The 19,082-nt window shown below is 51.0% G+C and overlaps 1 protein-coding gene across 2 annotated transcripts in view; it reads right to left on the bottom strand.

The window, feature by feature from the left end:
* Positions 1-19,082, bottom strand: part of ZNF142 (zinc finger protein 142) — a 32,131-nt gene that overhangs the window by 7,939 nt on the left and 5,110 nt on the right. For both annotated transcript variants that reach the window (XM_040441261.1, XM_040441260.1), the window contains exons 4-6: positions 11,473-11,622; positions 9,235-10,044; positions 7,803-7,980 (exon numbers count right to left, since the gene is read on the bottom strand). In XM_040441261.1, the coding sequence (XP_040297195.1) occupies positions 7,803-7,980; positions 9,235-10,044; positions 11,473-11,622 (1,138 nt within the window). The remainder of the gene's footprint in view (positions 1-7,802; positions 7,981-9,234; positions 10,045-11,472; positions 11,623-19,082) is intronic.

The following is a 19,082-nucleotide window of genomic DNA, read 5'->3' as shown; positions in this document are numbered from 1 at the left end:
TTCAGCCAACGTTGCTCTTCTATCAGCTTGAATCAGTCGGCCCATTCTCCTCTGACCTCTAGCATCCACAAGGCATTTTTGCCCACAGGACGGCCGCATACTGGATGTTTTTCCCTTTTCACACCATTCTTTGTAAACCCTAGAAATGGTTGTGCGTGAAAATCTCAGTACCTGAGCAGATTGTGAAATACTCAGACCGGCCCGTCTGGCACCAACAACCATGCCACGCTCAAAATTGCTTAAATCACCTTTCTTTCCCATTCTGACATTCAGTTTGGAGTTCAAGAGATTGTCTTGACCAGGACCACCCCCCTAAATGCATCGAAGCAACTGCCATGTGATTGGTTGACTAGATAATTGCATTAATGAGAAATAGAACAGGTGTTCCTAATAATTCTTTAGGTGAGTGTAATCCTCAAAATGTTCTCCAGTCAATCTTCTTCTCTCTCTAGCAGCCATTAATACAGTCCCCAGTAAGTTCCCCAATTGTATCATGCAGTCTGGTGCAGGGAAAAGGAGACTTTTGTATTACTTACCAGTAAAGTCTCTTTCTCGCTCTTCCTTGGGGGACACAGGAAACCATGGGTATAGCTCTGCTCCCTAGGAGGCGTGACACTAAGTGAAAGCTGTAAGCCCCTCCTCCATCAGCTATACCCTTCAGCCTGGAGAGAGAGACTACCAGTTGCGTGTCCAAGTAGTGAAGATAACCACCAACCGGAAAAAAAGGAACTGTCAAGCCCCAACGGGGGCAACCAAGCCGGAACCACAACTGTAAACCCAAATGAAGGGCGGGTGCTGTGTCCCCCAAGGAAGAGCGAGAAAGAGACTTTACTGGTAAGTAATACAAAAGTCTCCTTTTCTCGCCCATATTCCTTGGGGGACACAGGAAACCATGGGACGTTCCAGAGCAGTCCCAGAAGGGAGGGACCAGAACAAATTAGACCAACACCGGAGGCATCAATCAACTGCCGCCTGCAACACCAGACGGCCTAAAGCAGCGTCAGCCGACGCATGAGTATGCACCCTGTAGAACTTGGTGAAGGTGTGCAAGGAGGACCAAGTGGCCGCCTTGCAATTCTGCTCCGTAGAAGCCCGATTCCTCTGAGCCCAGGAAGCCCCGACCGCTCTAGTGGAGTGAGCGGTAACACCGAGGGGCGGAACCTTGCCCTTGGCGAGGTAAGCCTCAGTAACAGCCATCTTGACAAAACGGGCGATAGCAACTTTGGATGCCGCCATCCCTCTGCGCGACCCCTCCGGAACCACAAAGAGCGAGTCAGTACGCCTGAAAGAGCTGGTTACCTCCAGGTAAACCTTGAGCGCCCTGACAACGTCCAGGCGATGAAGCTCCCTCTCCCGGGGGTGGGAAGGGGAAGGACACAAAGAGGGGAGAACGATGTCCTCGTTCAGATGAAAGGCGGAGACCACCTTAGGAAGGAAGGAAGGGACCGGACGAAGGACCACCTTGTCCTGGTGGAACACTAGGAAAGGTTCCAGACAGGAGAGTGCAGCCAATTCGGACACCCTCCGAAGAGAGGTGACGGCCACAAGGAAAATAACCTTGCAGGACAAAAGTCGCAAGGAAACCGTCCGCAGAGGCTCGAAAGGAGAAGCCTGGAGCGCTGAGAGAACCAGGTTCAGGTCCCAGGGCGGTACCGGAGGGCGGTACGGGGGAACCGCGTGAGCCACGCCCTGAAGGAAGGTCTTGACAGGACCAAGGGGGGCCAGTGGGCGCTGAAACAAAATGGACAGCGCAGACACCTGACCCTTCAAAGAACTAAGACCCAGACCCTGGGCGAGTCCGCCCTGCAGGAAGGACAAAACAGTGGGGAGAAAAAAGCGGAGCGGAGGAATCCCCAGATCGGCACAGAACCCCAAATAGGTCCTCCAGGTCCTATAATAGATCCTAGAAGAGGACGGCTTGCGGGCACGGATCATGGTGCGGACGACGTCCGCAGAAAAACCCCTACGTGTCAAGACGGTGGTCTCAACAACCACGCCGTCAAACGTAGGGACCTTAAACGCGGGTGGAAGATCGGTCCCTGAGAGAGAAGATCTTCCCTGGCGGGCAGCGGCCAGGGCGCGTCTGCCAGGAGCAGCATGAGGTCGGCATACCAAGACCGGCGGGGCCAGTCCGGAGCGACCAGAATCACCGAGACGCCCTCCGCCGCGATCTTCCGAAGGACCTTGGGCAGGAGTGGGATGGGAGGGAATATGTACGGACGCGCGAAGCCTCGCCAAGGACGAACGAGGGCGTCGGCTCCGCAAGCTCCCGGATCCCTGGCCCTGGACAGATAGGCGGGGACCTTGTGATTGAACTTGGAGGCCATGAGGTCCACGTCCGGCATGCCCCAACGAAGGCAAATGGCCTCGAATACCTCCGGGTGAAGAGACCACTCGCCGGGGTCGACAGTGGGGCGACTGAGGAAGTCCGCCGCCCAATTGTCCACCCCTGGAATAAAAATTGCCGATAGAGCCGGGACGTGGGTTTCCGCCCAACGGAGAATGCTGGTGACCTCCCGCATCGCTGCAGCGCTGCGAGTGCCCCCCTGGTGGTTTATGTATGCCACGGCCGTGGCGTTGTCCGATTGCACACGAACTGGATGACCCTTCAGCAGATGAGTCCAGTGTCGCAGAGACAGAAGGGCCGCTCTCAGCTCCAGGACATTGATCGAGAGTTTGGACTCCGATGGAGACCAAATGCCCTGGACGGATCGGGGAGGAAACACGCCTCCCCAGCCCAAGAGACTGGCATCGGTTGTAACCACCAACCAGTTGAGCGGCAGAAAAGACCTGCCCAGAAGAGGGGACTGTAACCACCAGCGGAGAGATGACCGCACCGGAGGCGATAGATGGAAGGGATGATCCAGAGACTGCGGCGATTTGTCCCAGGAGGAGAGGATCGCCCGTTGGAGAGGGCGGGAGTGAAACTGCGCAAATGGGATCGCCTCGAAGCAGGCAACCATCTGCCCCAAGACCCGCATGCAGAAGCGGAAGGACGGTCGACGGTGGAGAAGGAGACCCCGAATCGCCCGGCGGAGGGTCAATCGTTTTTCCGAGGGAAGACGTACCTCCGCCGCTCCCGTGTCTAAAAGCATTCCCAGGAAGACCAGTTGTCTGGAGGGGGGAAGGGAGGACTTGGGGAAGTTGATGACCCAACCGAACCTCGCCAGAGTCTCTAGAGTGAGATCCACGCTGGCAACCGCTTGAGAAAGGGACGGAGCCTTGATGAGGATATCGTCCAAGTACGGTAGCAGAAAAACACCCCTGGAACGGAGTAAGGCCAAAACCGGGGCCAGGACCTTGGTGAACACCCGGGGGGCTGTTGCCAGCCCAAAGGGAAGGGCGACAAATTGGAAGTGGAGGTCCCCCACGGCGAATCGGAGGAAGCGATGGTGACACCGGGCTACCGGAACATGGAGGTAGGCATCCTGTATATCGATGGAAGACATGAAGTCTCCCCGCTCCAGGGAAGCCACCGCGGAACGGAGGGACTCCATCCGAAACCGTCGAAGGAGGAGAAAACGGTTGAGCTTTTTGAGGTCCAAAATGGGCCGCACCGAACCTCCCTTCTTGGGAACTACAAAGAGGTTCGAATAGAACCCTTGGAACCTTTCCTCTAGAGGAACGGGGGTAATCACCCCTCTGTCCAGTAAGGCTTGAACGGCCGCGGAGAACGCAGCCGCGCTTTTCGGGTCCCGCGGCGGGCGGGAGCGAAAGAACCGATCTGGAGGGAAGGACGCGAATTCGATTTTGTATCCGGAGGACACAATTTCGAGAGCCCAGGCGTCGGAGACGTGAGCCATCCAGACGTCCCTGAAAAGGAGGAGCCGGCCCCCCACCCGGGTGGGTGGGGGCGCGCCTTCAGGCAGAGGACTGCTTTGCTGCGGGTGTGCGGGCAGCCTGCGGCCTGCGCCAGGAGGGCTGCGCCCGAAAAAACGGCTTCCTACGCTTATCCTGGGGAGGGGCCGAAGCGGCAGCTGCGGGGGGAGCCCCAGAGTTCCTGCGGGAGGACCGAAAACGAGACGCACCGGGGCGTCCGCGGGGGGCGCCCCTGGCTTGGGGTTGAGGAAGATGGGTGCTTTTGCCACCCGTGGCCTCCGAAATAAGCTCGTCTAGGCGGACCCCGAAAAGGCGGGAACCCGCAAACGGTAGCCCCGCCAAGGAACGTTTGGAGGCAGCGTCCGCTTTCCAAACCTTCAGCCAGAGCTCCCTCCTGACGGAAACCGCCAGGGCGGAGGAGCGTGCAATAAGGGCTCCCGCATCAAGGGAGGCCTCACAAACAAAATTCCCGGCCCGAATAATAAGCTGGGCCAAGGAACGTAGGTCCTGGATGGGGACGTCCGAGTCCAACTCCTGTTCCAGCTGCGCACCCCAAGCAGAGATTGCTTTACCTGCCCAAGCAGAGGCAAAAACCGGTCTGAGGGCAGAACCGGAGGCAGCAAAAATGCCCTTGGAAAGGGTCTCCATGCGACGGTCCTCCGCTGACTGAAGAGAGGACCCGTCGGGAACAGGGATGGCCGTGTTCTTTGACAAACGGGCCACAGGGGGGTCCACCTTGGGTGGGGACGACCAGGTGGCCACGACATCGGCCGGAAAAGGATAGCAAATGTCCAGCTTCTTGGGGTTGACAAAACGGGCGTCCGGGCGAGCCCAAGCCTTAGACACCACGGAGGAGAAATCAGAGTGGATTGGAAAAACTTTTGAGGCCTGCCTGGGTCTGATAAAGGAGACGCTAGCTGCGTCAGAGCTAGGGGGGTCATCTTGCACCTTAAAGGTGTCACGAATATCAGAGATGAGCTGACCCATCGCTGAGGCTAGCTTGGACGGCAGGGCCGAGTCCATTTCCAAATCTGAAACCGCCAATTCACCTTCAGAGAGCGAATCCTTTGGAGAGGAGAGGCTCGTCTGAGTGCGCACGCGTGGCGGGGAGAGGGAGGCATCCGAGGAGGAGGCTCGCTCTACTCTAAAACGCTTCTGAGAGTGCCTAGCTCGGGAAGGGTCACTAAGAGAGGGTGAACCCGCCGCAGCGGCAGAAGCGATGGACCCGGAGGGCGCGACAGTAAGAATGGCGTCCTGCGGGGTAGGCGGCCTGTCTATTAGGCGGCCCACGACCTGAGTGAGGCTTTCCACGGCCTGGGACAGGGATCTAGCCCAGTCAGGCGGGTCAGAGGAAGCAGGGAGCGACACAGCGGGCGACTGAGGCTGCGGTGGAGCTCGGCATGCAGGACAGTGCGGATCAGACTGCCCCCGGGGAAAGGCTTCCCTACAAGCGGTACAGGCATGGTACCAAGGCTTGGCAGCTGCAGAAGGGTCTGACATGGTGGAAGAAAAGTTGCACTTAAAGTGGGAGACCCCAGGTGAAAAAACGGGGATCACACCCAAGTAACAGTACTGGTGGCACGGATGGGGTTAACAGTCCTACCAGACCCAGATGATGCAAGCGGCAGACAGCAAGGGCAGCAGACTGAAGGGAGGCTGTGGAGGAGAGGCGGCAGGCACAGAGGTAATAGCTTCAGGATCGGACGGCAGAGAGAGAGAGCTCCACGCAGCACCTGAGATGTGGAGCCCGACGAACCAGGAAGTAGCGGAGCGCATGTAGAAAGCTCCGCCCCCCCCCTTTCCGCGCTGAAGGAGAAGCAGAGCCGCACGCGCGCGCGGCAAAATGATTTAACCCCCTAGGTAGATGAAGTGCCGGCCATGAAAAGGTGCCGTTCAAGTAAGCGGCCCTCGCCTGAATCTCCTCATACAGCCGTCCCCCTGACTGCCCTGCTGTTGAAGATGGTAGCCACCCCCCTAAGAACCAGCTTGTCCTGGGTCTGCAACACCAGAACGAAGTCCCCCCCCAAATGATGGCCGGTAAAGTTGCCGGCCCCGATATGCCCATGGGGGAGGGGAGGGAAGGGGGGGGGGGGCACGGAGAGATGTAGCAGCGGTGGGAGGGAGGGAAGGGGAGGCTGGAGCAGCCACTCTCACCATACGCTGTCTTCGCCCTCAATCCATCCAGCAGGGTCGCCCCTTCAGCCACTGGCACCGCAGTGGCAGGAAGCCGGGGGAGGGACTTGGCGTGCGGGCGACCCTTGAGCTGGCGGGACGCAGGGGAGCGAGGCTGCCCTGGTCCACCTTGTCTTCTGTGGGGGAGGCGGCAGTGCGGTATTACCGGCACTGGCGCGACTCAACCCCGGGAGAAAACAGAGGGGTCTAGTGCGCCTCTGTTGTCCCTGTAAGTAGAAAAAAACCGAATTAAAAACAACAAATAACGCAAAAATAAAAAATTATAGGAAAACAACCCTGCCTAAGCAGGGAGTGTCTTGCCTCCTTGGACACTAAGCAAAAACTGGTAGTCTCTCTCTCCAGGCTGAAGGGTATAGCTGATGGAGGAGGGGCTTACAGCTTTCACTTAGTGTCACGCCTCCTAGGGAGCAGAGCTATACCCATGGTTTCCTGTGTCCCCCAAGGAATATGGGCGAGAAAAGGTTATTCTTCCTAGAAATGTCTGTGAAGGTTCTCATTTATCCAGGTCATGGTATATATCTGTAAAGAATAAATCAAGGCAACTGGACGTACTGTAGATTTCTTGAAAACGTTCTCAATTCTGAGTGACTGTACAAGAATTCTCTGGGAATAAATATGTAACTGAATCAACATCTGGTAATTATACCCAGCATGGGGTCAGAGGTCATTATACCCAGCATGGGGTCAATTATCCTAATTGGAGTGAGTAGGTGATAAAGACTTCCCAGAAAATGGTGTCAAGACAGCATTGTATGTGGCAGACAATAGATATCTAACCCCCCCCGCCTCTATTCAAATGGAATACCCATGCTGGGTATAATAACCTCTGACCCCATGCTGGGTATAATGACCTCTGATATGATTCAGTTACATATTTATTCCCAGAGAATTCTTGTACAGTCACTCAGAATTGAGAAAGCTCGTTGGAAGAACGAGTGAAACGTTTTCAAGAAATCTACAGTACGTCCAGTTGCCTTGATTTATTCTTTACAGATCTTCCTAGAAATGTATGAAAATAAATTGACAACTGGATGCCATCTCCCTGCTCAAAGGGTATCAGACTGTTTAGGAACATAGTCCATAATCAAGGGTATGTGCAAATTTATTAAATAACCTGCAACACTTTATAAATGTGGCATAAAGTACGCTAACGCATATTCCCCTCATGATAAATTCCCCCTTCATGACCAGGCCTGTTGGGGCCTTAAAGGGGAGGTCTTACCAAAACAACTTATTACCTTCCGCTTATTCTTTTTAGTACTACTGGGCTGCTCACTAGTTGTCAGACTACAACTCCCACTATGCTTCAGCAGTATGTATAAGGCTACTTTCACACTGGCGTTTTGGCTTTCCGTTTGCGAGATCCGTTCAGGGCTCAGCGGTCCAAAATGGATCAGTTTTGCCCTAATACATTCTGAATGGAAAAGGATCCGCTCAGATGCATCAGTTTGCCTCCGTTCCGTCTCCATTCTGCTCTGGAAGCTGCTTGCAGCGTTTTGGTGTCCGCCTGACGAAACTGAGCCAAACTCATCCGTTCTGACACACACAGTAAGTCAATGGGGATGGATCCGTTTTCTATGACACAATACAAAACGGATCCGTCCTCCATTGACTTTCAATGGTGTTCAAGACGGATCCGTCTTGGCTATGTTAAAGATAATACAAACGTTCTGTACGGATGCAGACGGTTGAATTATCTGAACGGATCCGTCTGTGCAGATCCATGACGGATTCGCACCAAACGCTATTGTGAAAGTAGCCTAATGGAGAGATTTCTGTGAGGTGCTCACCGGAGGTCGCCGCTGTGTTTGCGCATGTGCACGTTCAGGTAGTGCTTCCACTTGGTGATGTACCCGCATTCCGTGCACATGTAGTTCTTGTCCGTGGAGTGCGTCAGCATGTGTTTGGAGAGGTAGCTGATGTCTCTGCACATGAAGTCACACTGGCTGCACTTGTGCGGCTTCTCACCTGAGGAGGAGCGGAAAAAAAAACTAAAGAAAGGAGGTAAAATTACAGCTAATGTCGCCAGGGAAGGCGGCTAATCCTGCAATCACACTGCCAGCCGTCCTACCCCTGCTCCTCACTAACCTGTCCAATGTAAGAAAGAAACAGGGGAACAGGACTGCAGGGTTGGACTATGTACAGCAGGGGTGTCACTTCAGCATTATGGCAGCCTTCAAAGTGCCAGCTTCTGCAATGCAGTCCTATGTAACACCACAGCTAACACAGTGATAACTCTGAGCACAGATCATGTAGTAGATGTCACGTGCAGTCCTATGTAACACCAGAGATAACACAGTGATAACTGAGCACAGATCATGTAGTAGATGTTACCTGCAGTCCTAATGGAACTGTGCAGTTCTGGCATTGACTTCCAGTGTCGGGGCTACCGTAGAACGGCTATTCGCCAGGGGTGCGGAGTGTCGGACCTCCACAAATCAGATCTTTTACATATCAATGTAAAAGGTCTGGAAATCCCCTTTAAAAAGTGTTTGACTGTAAAAAGCAGTAAAACATAAAAAAAATACCTAAAAATGAGACACAAACTTTTACAACTATACAGAACTATGTAAATTTGGTATTGCTGTAACTGCACTGACCGGCAGAGTAAAGTGATCACGTCACTAATACCATGTGGTGAATAGCACAAAAACAAAACCCAATAAACAATTAGTGTGTGCCCCAAAATGGTACCACAAAAAAAAAAAAAAAAGTTAATAATAATAAAACAAACCCTTGAATGAAAATGAAGAATGTTGCATTCTTTTAACGGGGTTAAAGGGGTTGGCCAGTTTCCTACACTGTCCTCAATATCAGATTGGCGGGGGTCAGACACCCAGCACTCCCGCCAGTCAGCTGTTTGAAGAGCATGCAGAGCTTGTACGAGCGCTGTGTTCTCTTCACTGTTTATCTGCTCGACATCGCAGTGGTGAGCAGGTATAATTACAAGTATGGCACCCCCATCCACTTCTATGAGAAGGAGCAGACAGAGTGTAGCTACTCCTTCCCATTGAAGTGGATCTATGTTGCTGCAATGTTGACAGCGAGCAGGTAAACAGTGAAGAGAAGGCAGTGCTCCTATAAGCGCTGATCGGCGGGTGTGCAGGGACTTGAACCCCCGCTCAATGTAGGAAACCTGCCAACCCCTTTAAACCAGCTATATCAAGCAGAATACAAAATGTAATGCAGACAATATCCCACATAAGTGGGGTATACTTGTACCTGTGTGCAGCAGCATGTGACGCATCAGGACCCTCTTGTGAGCGGTGGCAAAGTCACAGTCTCGGCAGCGGTGAATCTTCTCATTGGCGTGCATCTTGCCCACGTGGTCAGCGTACTCCACTGGGTTAAAGCTCTTGTAAGGGCAGAAGGGGCACACTAACTCCTCTTTGCCCGGGTGACCTCGCTTCTTGTGCTTGCGGAAGACGTGCTTGTTGGAGCACACGAAGTCGCAGTCCTGGCAGTGGAAGGCGTAGTGGTTCTTCCGGTGAACTTCCATCTCTTCGCGGCTCTTGAAGAGTAAGGAGCAGGCGTGGTAGCGGCACTCGACCGCCTGGATGCCGTGAGACTCCTTCAGGTGACGCAGGAAGTCTTTGCGATCTGACAGGGCCTGGTCGCACCCTTGCTGAAGGCATCGCATCTTCTGCTCCGCTTTGTGTCCCTTCATGTGATCCTTCAGAGCCTGGCTCAGGTTGAAGGTTTCCTGACACACAGGACACGAGTAGGTGTCGGAGTAGAAGTTGGATATGCCTTCGTGGATGCTCGCCATGTGACGATTGAGGGCGTTCTTCTCTACGGCGCTGTAGTCACACAGAGGGCAGCTGTGGACCTTCTCCCCGGCCTCCCTCATCATGTGGATCTTCAGCTTATTGCGGCTGGTGAAGAACTTGCGGCAGTTTGGGCATTGGAGGTTCGGATCAGGGAAGTGAAGGTGGAGGTGGTCGGCTAAGTGAGTCCTTTTCTTAAAGCAACGCTTGCACTCCGGACACATGTGGGTTTTATACAGATGCTCCTTGCCATTCTCTATCCCTCCTGCATTAAAACACAGATATAGAAGCCAGTCATGTAGGCAAGCCCATTGAATTTAAAGGGTTTGTCCCAATTAAGAAAAACATTGCTACTTTCTTCTAAAAACAGCACCAACCAGACCATGGGTTGTCTCTGGTATTGCAGCTCAGCTCCGATGAAGTGAATGGGGCTTAGCTGCCACACCGCATACAACCTGGACAGATGTGGCACTATACTAAGCTATAAGGGGGTATGCAGTGAATAGAAACAATCCTGCATACATCCAGAGGCAAAAAAACAACAACATCCTAACAATGTGCTGTGCGGCTCGTTACTGTGTCTCAGAGCTCCTTCTTCTAATAATGGCATTTTAGCCTCTAGATAAAAATAAAATATGCCTCCATTCACTGACAGAAACTAGAGATCTTGAAATAGCAAAGCTTTTAGAAGGTTGATAGATTTTACGTTAATTCGGACTACTCGGCTACATAGAGACTTGAAGACACAAGATGTAAGATTGCACGGTCACGCTACTACCTGGTGACAGTAGATGTTGTTGCGCTGCCGTCCTGCGACTGTCTCGATCGCCTGCAAAAATACAAATCGTCGGGATATCTGCGCAGCTACACTCACCCTCATTGGGTGCGACTGGCAGCACTGCTGTGGATTTGGCGTTGTTTTCGCTGCTGATTTAAAATCCTAACCGCGGGTTAATTTATGCTGCAAATATTTTTTTTTTTATTCCAGGACGTGGATGAGATTTTTTTAAAATCTCATCCATTCGCTGGTACTGTAAAGCAGCAGCAAATCTGCACCGTGTGTGAACATGCCCTTAAAGGGAACATGTCAAATATAATGTTTGCTGCCAGATAGCGACACATCCTTATTTTCTGATCCATTTTTATTTTCTGATTGCAGATTTGTTTATTCTATTTCCTGAACACGATTACGGGGGCGGCCTTTTTGCCTGCGCTATTGTTAAAAGCATTTAGAAATAGGCTTTACAGCAGGCACCATGGGCCATAGACAAAATGGACAGGTGGGGAGAGTTTTCTGGGGATCCTCTGCGCAGAGGTCAGGAGGGAGCAGATAAGCTGCGATATCACCTTTCGCGAATGATGGAACCTGTGGTTATCTATGTATAAAGATGATATCTGTAATTCTAATCCTGCCTGTAAAGATAAGCAGATATGTACAGACAAAGAAGTGGCACATATTATTAGGCTTAGTGTCCAGAATGGAAACGGCAGAATTTTTGTATTTTTGCAATAGAGATATTAACACGGAAAATTAAAACTAAAACCACCAGAAGTACATAAAAATTTGATTTACAAAATATGTTGTTTTCTGATGACACACTCCCTTTAAAGGGGGTTTCCATGACTGAGACACTGGTGGGCATGCTCGGCATTTCTGTTCTATTCGTAGAATTATGCGAGGTCTAGGCGATACCTGGATGTTCTGTATCTTTAGTCTTTTCAGCGCCGTTACTCTCATTTTCCTCGTTGCTGCTCCTCTCTGGAGTCTCCGCTTCTCCTTTCCGAGACATTTTCCTGCGCTTTCGGCATCTGAGCACGGATACTGGGTTGTGATTGGCGACATCTGAAAAAGCATCATTGTGTCGTAGGTTTTAGTGAAGGGCGAGCGGTATATACAGAATACATGCAGGAGGTGAAAATTCTGCATTTTATTTACAGTGCTGAACCATAAGAACAAATGCATAATAATGTTATAAACCCCAAAACCCAGACAAAAACACTCCCAATACCAGACTGGAAGGAAATCCAATAGTTTGGCGCTTCCACATAGGAATACGTAAGGTAGAGGGGTTGTCAGATCAGCGGTGCATTGAAGAGAACCCGGACCATAAACAGCACAGGACACCTGGGGAAGCATTTAAAAGGGATTTCCCAGTAATGTGGACATCTTCTCTTCCTAAAATGCTGCCACTTACTAATATATCTTTATTAAAAATTCTCAGTTTCTCTTGATGTTACTCTCTTCCATCAGCCTCCTCTTCACGAAACACATGACTACGGGATCAGACTGCAAAGGGTTTTTTTTTTCCTTTTTTGTAGTCTGTTACTATAGAAACACAAAGGTCTGAAGAGAAGCTGTATACACAAAACGGTAGATTTTTAGACTGCTTGCAGAACGTTTACTGGCAATAATAGGATTTTTTGTGCTTACCAGTAAAATCCTTTTCTTGCTGAGTTCATTGGGGGACACAGAAGACCATGGGTATAGCTGCTGCCACTAGGAGGCGACACTAAGCAAAAAAAGTGTTAGCTCCTCCACTCGGCTATACCCCTCCTGCAGACGCTGAGCTCATCAGTTTGTGTAAAAGCAGTAGGAGCAGCCAGGAGAGGCCAACGGGAAACAATAAAAAGTAAGAAAGGCGAAGATGGGTCATCTTCGCCAAGATGGGCCATGGGACGTTAAAGAGCAGTACCATGGGGAGGGAACAAGAACAGAACGAATCCAAGGCCGGTCATAATGCCCCGCACAGAAATGCGGGGGAGGACACACCCGATACCCTAAAAAAGGGACAGGAAGAATCATTCCCAGGAAGGCCAGTCAGAGAGCGGCTGAACACGCAGAGGCTCCGGCTGGGCAGAAGACGAACGGTCCAGGGAATATTAGTCACGGCTTAGGAGACTGCAGAAGATACAGGAGAGGGAGACCTAGCCTGGATTCAGAAGACTTCTGAGGAAGTGATATCCATGGGTCAGAACCCCAGGAAAAACCACACACAACATGGTGTGAGAAGAAAAAAAGGGAAAACTGATTGGAAGAAGATGGTCCAAAAATGACAGAAGTGCAAATGTGACAAAAATTTTGCCCCCCACGAAGTAGGGGTGCCAGAAGACAAGGACCCAAAACCATAACATGCTGCCAGAAGAGAAAACCAGCGGGACCATGAGGAGCAAGGGCTAGAGAACCTGGATGACCGGCATGAAAATGGCCCACTAGAAAAAGTTCTTGAGGGATTGAAGAAAGTCAATGGGAACAAGGCAGTGAAACTGACCCAAAGGAGGGGAGTAACCTGGCAGGAAAACAAGTGTCCTCTGGAAGCAAAAACGTCCGCTTCGGACCTACGGCCGAGGGGTTTGCTGCATAAAAGTGTTCGCCAAGGGGAAAGCCAATGTGATAAGTAGAGGGAGGTAGAGGAGGACCTTAAATTCCAGAACAAGAGAGGAGAGAAGCCGTCAGATACGCCATGGAAGGCTGCCTGAACTGGCAGACCTAACTGGAAGCTGAAGGAAAAAGAAAAAAAAAAAACACCTAGGCCCAAGGGATGAAAATATGAAGGTTGTGTAAACTCATCAGAAACTGCTGACCGCCACTGCGGAACAACCCCGCCTACAGAGGAAAAGAAAGGGGTTATCCGAGGAATGCACAAAACGGGCCGAAAGGAACCAGAGATGGCATAAATACTGCGCTAGGAAGGGAGAAAAAAAAACTGGTAACAGAACCAATACCACCCGCGCAGGCGCTCCACAGAAGAAAGGGGGCATACGAGAACTCAATGGCTATGGAAACTGGCCGAGCAGGGAGAAACAGTATCTGGAGAAAGTGCAACTACTCGCCCTGCGGAACGGGTTGGGCGATATACCGGTGTTCACGATATACAGCGGTATTAAAAAACGGCGATATGGCGATATCGCTGTTTCCTAATTACCACGGTATTTTGTGACGTCATAGAAGCGGTCATGTGCGCTGACCACTTCAAAATCTGCATCCGCGGCCGCCCGTCCCAGCATGATTCCATACCAATTGCTGGCCGCAGCGGCTACCCCGGCTCCTCCATAATGCAGTCTCCACCCACCGACGTCTGATGCAGCGCAGGACAGGAGCGCCACCAACGCTTCTGCTTACAGCCTGCAATACACCCTCTAGTAGGAGATGATACACGAGATTACTATAAACCACTCGTTCTGGTACAGAATTAACCCTGTAATGGTACACAGCAGCTTGTGAACACGGCACTGATGGCAGCAGCCAATCACAGGCCGTTTCACATTTGTATCTCAGCAGAGTGAACATTGAAAGCAGCGCTCTGATTGGTTGTTGTGTTGCAAGGTCACATAAGGCTCCATCAAGGGCGACATAAAAACACATGAGATACAAAGGTAGTAAAAAAAAAAATAAAGAACATATACCTATTTGTATTGATGTGATCGTACAGCCCCATAATACCTTAGTTATGTCACATGCTGAATAGCACAAAATATAAAACACAAAAATCAATGTTGGAATTGTTTTTGTTTTTCCATTGGCCCCCGAAAGTGTTACTAGAAGTCAATCGACTAGTTACAGACACCCGAAATGGTGAAAAATGCGACATAAAAGTATAACTATTAATGCCTCCTTGTGGCCCCCCCATACAGTATAACGTCTCCTTGTGGCCGCCCCCATACAGTATGTCTCCTTGTGGCTTCCCCTTTACAGTATAACGTCTTCTTGTGGCTGCTTGGCCGCCCCCATACAGTATAACGTCTCCTTGTGGCCGCCCCCATACAGTATAACGTCTCCTTGTGGCCGCCCCCCATACAGTATAACGTCTCCTTGTGGCCGCCCCCATACAGTATAACGTCTCCTTGTGGCCGCCCCCATACAGTATAACGTCTCCTTGTGGCCGCCCCCATACAGTATAACGTCTCCTTGTGGCCCGCCCCCATACAGTATAACGTCTCCTTGTGGCCGCCCCCATACAGTATAACGTCTCCTTGTGGCCGCCCCCATACAGTATAACGTCTCCTTGTGGCCGCCCCCATACAGTATAACGCCTCCTTGTGGCCGCCCCCATACAGTGTAACGTCTCCTTGTGGCTGCCCCCGTACAGTATAACGTCTCCTTATGGCCGCCCCCATACAGTGTAACGTCTCCTTATGGCCGCCCCCATACAGTGTAACGTCTCCTTGTGGCCGCCCCCATACAGTGTAACGTCTCCTTGTGGCCGCCCCATACAGTGTAACGTCTCCTTGGTGGCTGCCCCATACAGTATAACGTCTTCTTGTGGCTGCCCCATATAGTATAACGTCTTCTTGTGGCTGCCCCATACAGTGTAACGTCTCCTTGTGGCCGCCCCCATACAGTGTAACGTCTCCTTGTGGCCGCCCCCATACAGTTGTAACGTCTCCTTGTGGCTGCCCCATACAGTATAACGTCTTCTTGTGGCTGCCCATACAGTATAACGTCTTCTTGTGGCTGCCCCATACAGTATAACGTCTTCTTGTGGCTGCCCCATACAGTATAACGTCTTCTTGTGGCTGCCCCATACAGTATAACGTCTCCTTGTGGCTGCCCTCATACAGTATAACGCCTCCTTGTGGCTGCCCCCATACAGTGTAACGTCTCCTTGTGGCTGCCCCCATACAGTATAACGTCTCCTTGTGGCTGCTTGGCTGCCCCCATACAGTATAACGCCTCCTTGTGGCTGCCCCCATACAGTATAACGTCTCCTTGTGGCTGCCCCCATACAGTATAACGTCTCCTTGTGGCTGCCCCCCATACAGTGTAACGTCTCCTTGTGGCTGCCCCCATACAGTATAACGTCTCCTTGTGGCTGCCCCCCATACAGTATATAACGTCTCCTTGTGGCCCCAAGTGTTATTTTTCTTCTAAATGGGCATTTATCGCAATATATATCGTTATCGCGATAAATTTCTTAATATCGTTATCGTGGGAATATTTTTGAAATCATCCAACCCTAAGTAGAAGAGGCTGATGCGGCTCAGTAGGGAACCAGCATTTAGGGGTGACAACAAGGACAGTACGACCGCTCTACCCGGGGAGGGGAGCCATGCAAACTGAATAAGTGCACACCCCACAAGGAAGGGGGATAGTGTGGTGTAGTCACAGTATCCAGTAGTAGTGCCAAAATACCACCTATGACGGGGGATAAGGCGACTGTAGGGACCGAGTCTAGCAATAGGCCATCCATGGAACAGGATGGAATGCGACAAGGAAGAAGTGTCAACGTTTCAAGCGATTACTCCACCTAAGAAAGACGGAAAATGCGATTGGATGGACAGCTTCCAGAGGTAGGGAATCACTCCGCTGATGGAAAGAGGGGAACCTGACAAGATGTACCGGGTCCGCTGGTAGTGTAAGCAATACTGGTTGTGCAACTACTCCACCACAGGAGTGCTACAGGATCTACAGTATGCAATTGTGGTGCAACTAATCCACCGATAGAAGGGGGAAATAGTAAAGGACAGATGATAACCAGTATTAGTGCAATTACTCCGCCTGCGGAGGGGGTAATGCAACATGATGTATGGTATCCGGTGGAAGTGCCGTTACCCGCCTAATGAAGGAGGGTAATGAGATAGTCTGTATAGGAACCAGTGGTAGTGCAACTACTCTACGGAAAGAGGGCAATACCACAAAATGTACAGTATCCGGAGTAAGTGCAAATACTCCTACTAAGGAAGGAGAGGAAGTCTAGCAGAAGTATAGGATCCAGTGATAGTGCGACTACTCCGCCTATGGAAGGAGGGTAAAGCTACAAGACGTCCGGTATCCAGTAGTGGTGTAAATAGTCCGCCTACGGAAAGAGGACAATGCTAGAGAGTGATGATACAGAATGAATAGAATCAAGAGGCAAGTGCAAACACTTCGTCAATTGAAAAAGGAGGGTAATGCTACAGGCTGTACCGTATCCAGTGGTAGTGCCATTACTCTGCCCATGGAAGGAGGGTAATGCTACAGGCTGCACAGAATCAAGTGGTGGAGCTATTTCTCTACCCATGGAAAGAGAATAATGGTACGGACTGTACGGTACTCAATAGGAGTGCTATTACCCCGTCTATGGAAGGATTGTAATGCTATGGGCTGTACAGTATCCAGTGGTAGAGCAAGTACTCCACCTATGGAAGGAAGGAGGGGAATGTGACAGGACCTACAGAATCCAGTAGTAGTGAAACGACTTCGCCTATGGTACTACAGGGAATGCAGTATTCAGCGGTAGTGAAAGACTCCCACTTATGGACGGAAAGTAGCGCTACCGGACGTATGTATCCAGCGGTAGTGCGAGCATCCAGCTGTAGTGGTAAGAACTCTGACTATGGACTGGCGGTGGGAACTAGGTCCAGAACAGGACCAGATAGCTCAGAGGGTTAATAATATATATAGTTTTTAATTTCATACAGCTCAAATCTAAACCTCCAGCTGTCTCGAGTCCAGGAAGCATTTTGCCCAGCGCAGTAGTATGAAAGCAAGAAAAGGGTTAAAGCCCAGGGGCGGAGCTTATTGGCCGCTAGTGGGAGGAAGAAATGGCACGAAATTTTGCGCTCTGATAGAACAGTTCCCGCCACCCGAAACAGTCTTGAAGATGCGGCCTATGTAGGCCACAGAGACGGGGCCTCGAGTACAGGCGGGAAGAACTTCCGGTTGGGGCGGCAATGCAGGGAGGGAGTGGGAGAGCAAACCTGCAACATACCCCGGCCGGGGGCTAGGGAACTGCCACGGGGAGCCGGATGGGGGGTAGGCTGCAGAGAAGCCGGGGCCTCGATTACCAGCGGCCTCGGCAGAAGACACTGGGAATAAGCAGAAGGTGGCCTGACATGAAGTCTCCCCTACCCCAACACCCCCTGTGAGGGATGCCTGCCGAAACTGAGGCCTCAGGGGAAGGTAAGCAGACCTCCGTGGGGAATATTCACATGGGAAAACCTGAGAAGGGGGAGGGAGGAGGAATGGGGCCTTGGGACTGAGAGAATACTAACCCGTCTGGCATTTTGTGCCCGCCTGGCTACTGCCGGGTCACCAGCTTCGGTATGTTACCCCTTGGTGAGGGTAGCTACACCGGTAAGGACTTAGCTGAGGTCGGACCTGGTGACCCGAAAGCTGGCGGGATACAGAGGCTTTAGGAACCTCTGGTCCTCTTTGCCTTCTGGAGACCGGGAACGAGCAGCAGGCTTGGGGACCCCCTGGACTCCCGTCTTTTGGGTGGGAACGCAGGCAGCTTGGAGACTGCCAGCAGCCCAGCTAAAGCAAAGAAAAAGAAAAAAGAAAAATAAATAAATAAAATCAGTAGACCTGCAAAGCCGGGAGGTCTTCCTCCTACAGACACTAAGCTAAGACTGATTAGCTTAGTGTCTGCAGGAGGGGTATAGCTGAGAGGAGAAGCAAACACTTTTTTTGCTTAGTGTCGCCTCCTAGTGGCAGCAGCTATAACCATGGTCTTCTGTGTCCCTCAATGATACGAGCGAGAAAATCTAAATGTTGGGTAGCTGCAAGAGCTGCTGTATCTTAGCAGACCCAGATCAGCTCTACTGTGTAATCAGGAGGAGATATTCTCCCTGTAACCATGGCAAATATGTAAAAAACATAATGCATTACACAGTGTCTGAAATAAATGAATACATACACTAAATTACAACAAAATCATTGGTCATCCCATCTGGACATTTATGGAACATCGTTAGGATATGTTTGGTCCTCGGTGGCGGAGCCAAAGTTGTAGTTTGCACTTGGGGTGGTGGAGTTTTTCTTTTTTTTAACCAGCCTTTCCCATGTGGACATTTATGGCAATCAAAAAAGATATGCAACAAATAATCGATAGATGCGGGTCCAACCTCTATCAGGAATGGTGCCTCTCCGTAAATGGAGAGTCTCTGCTATGAGACTTTCCAGAAAATAATCTGAGCCAGAGAAGGGATTCAACCGCCGGGGCCCCTGCCAATCACGAGAACCTGGACCTGTGCTTCCCAGCTTTAATGAAGTAATGGTCACGAACGTGTGCTGGTGCTCCATTCGACCACACATGAGTGCTTGAGATAGTCGAGCGCTCATATTCTCTGACAGTCCCATAGAGTGGAATGGGGTAGCAGTGTACATGAGTGATCGTCGACCAATTCAAAAAGGGGGAACACAGGGATCCCATTTTTGTGATTTGCAGCGGTCCACAGTCAGACCTCCGCCAGACACTTACCCAATTTAAAAAGGGGACAACCCCTTTAAATGTGATATCACATGACTATTGGACAGCATGTCGCCCTGTATGTTAGAATGGTAGGTACTCTAGTTTCAGTACCTCAGCTCCAAGTGAGTTCTTT

Source organism: Bufo bufo, chromosome 7, assembly GCF_905171765.1.
Source record: "Bufo bufo chromosome 7, aBufBuf1.1, whole genome shotgun sequence".
Classification (NCBI taxonomy): domain Eukaryota; kingdom Metazoa; phylum Chordata; class Amphibia; order Anura; family Bufonidae; genus Bufo; species Bufo bufo.
Note: the sequence above shows the minus strand (reverse complement) of the source record. Positions and strands in the feature narration are given on the sequence as shown.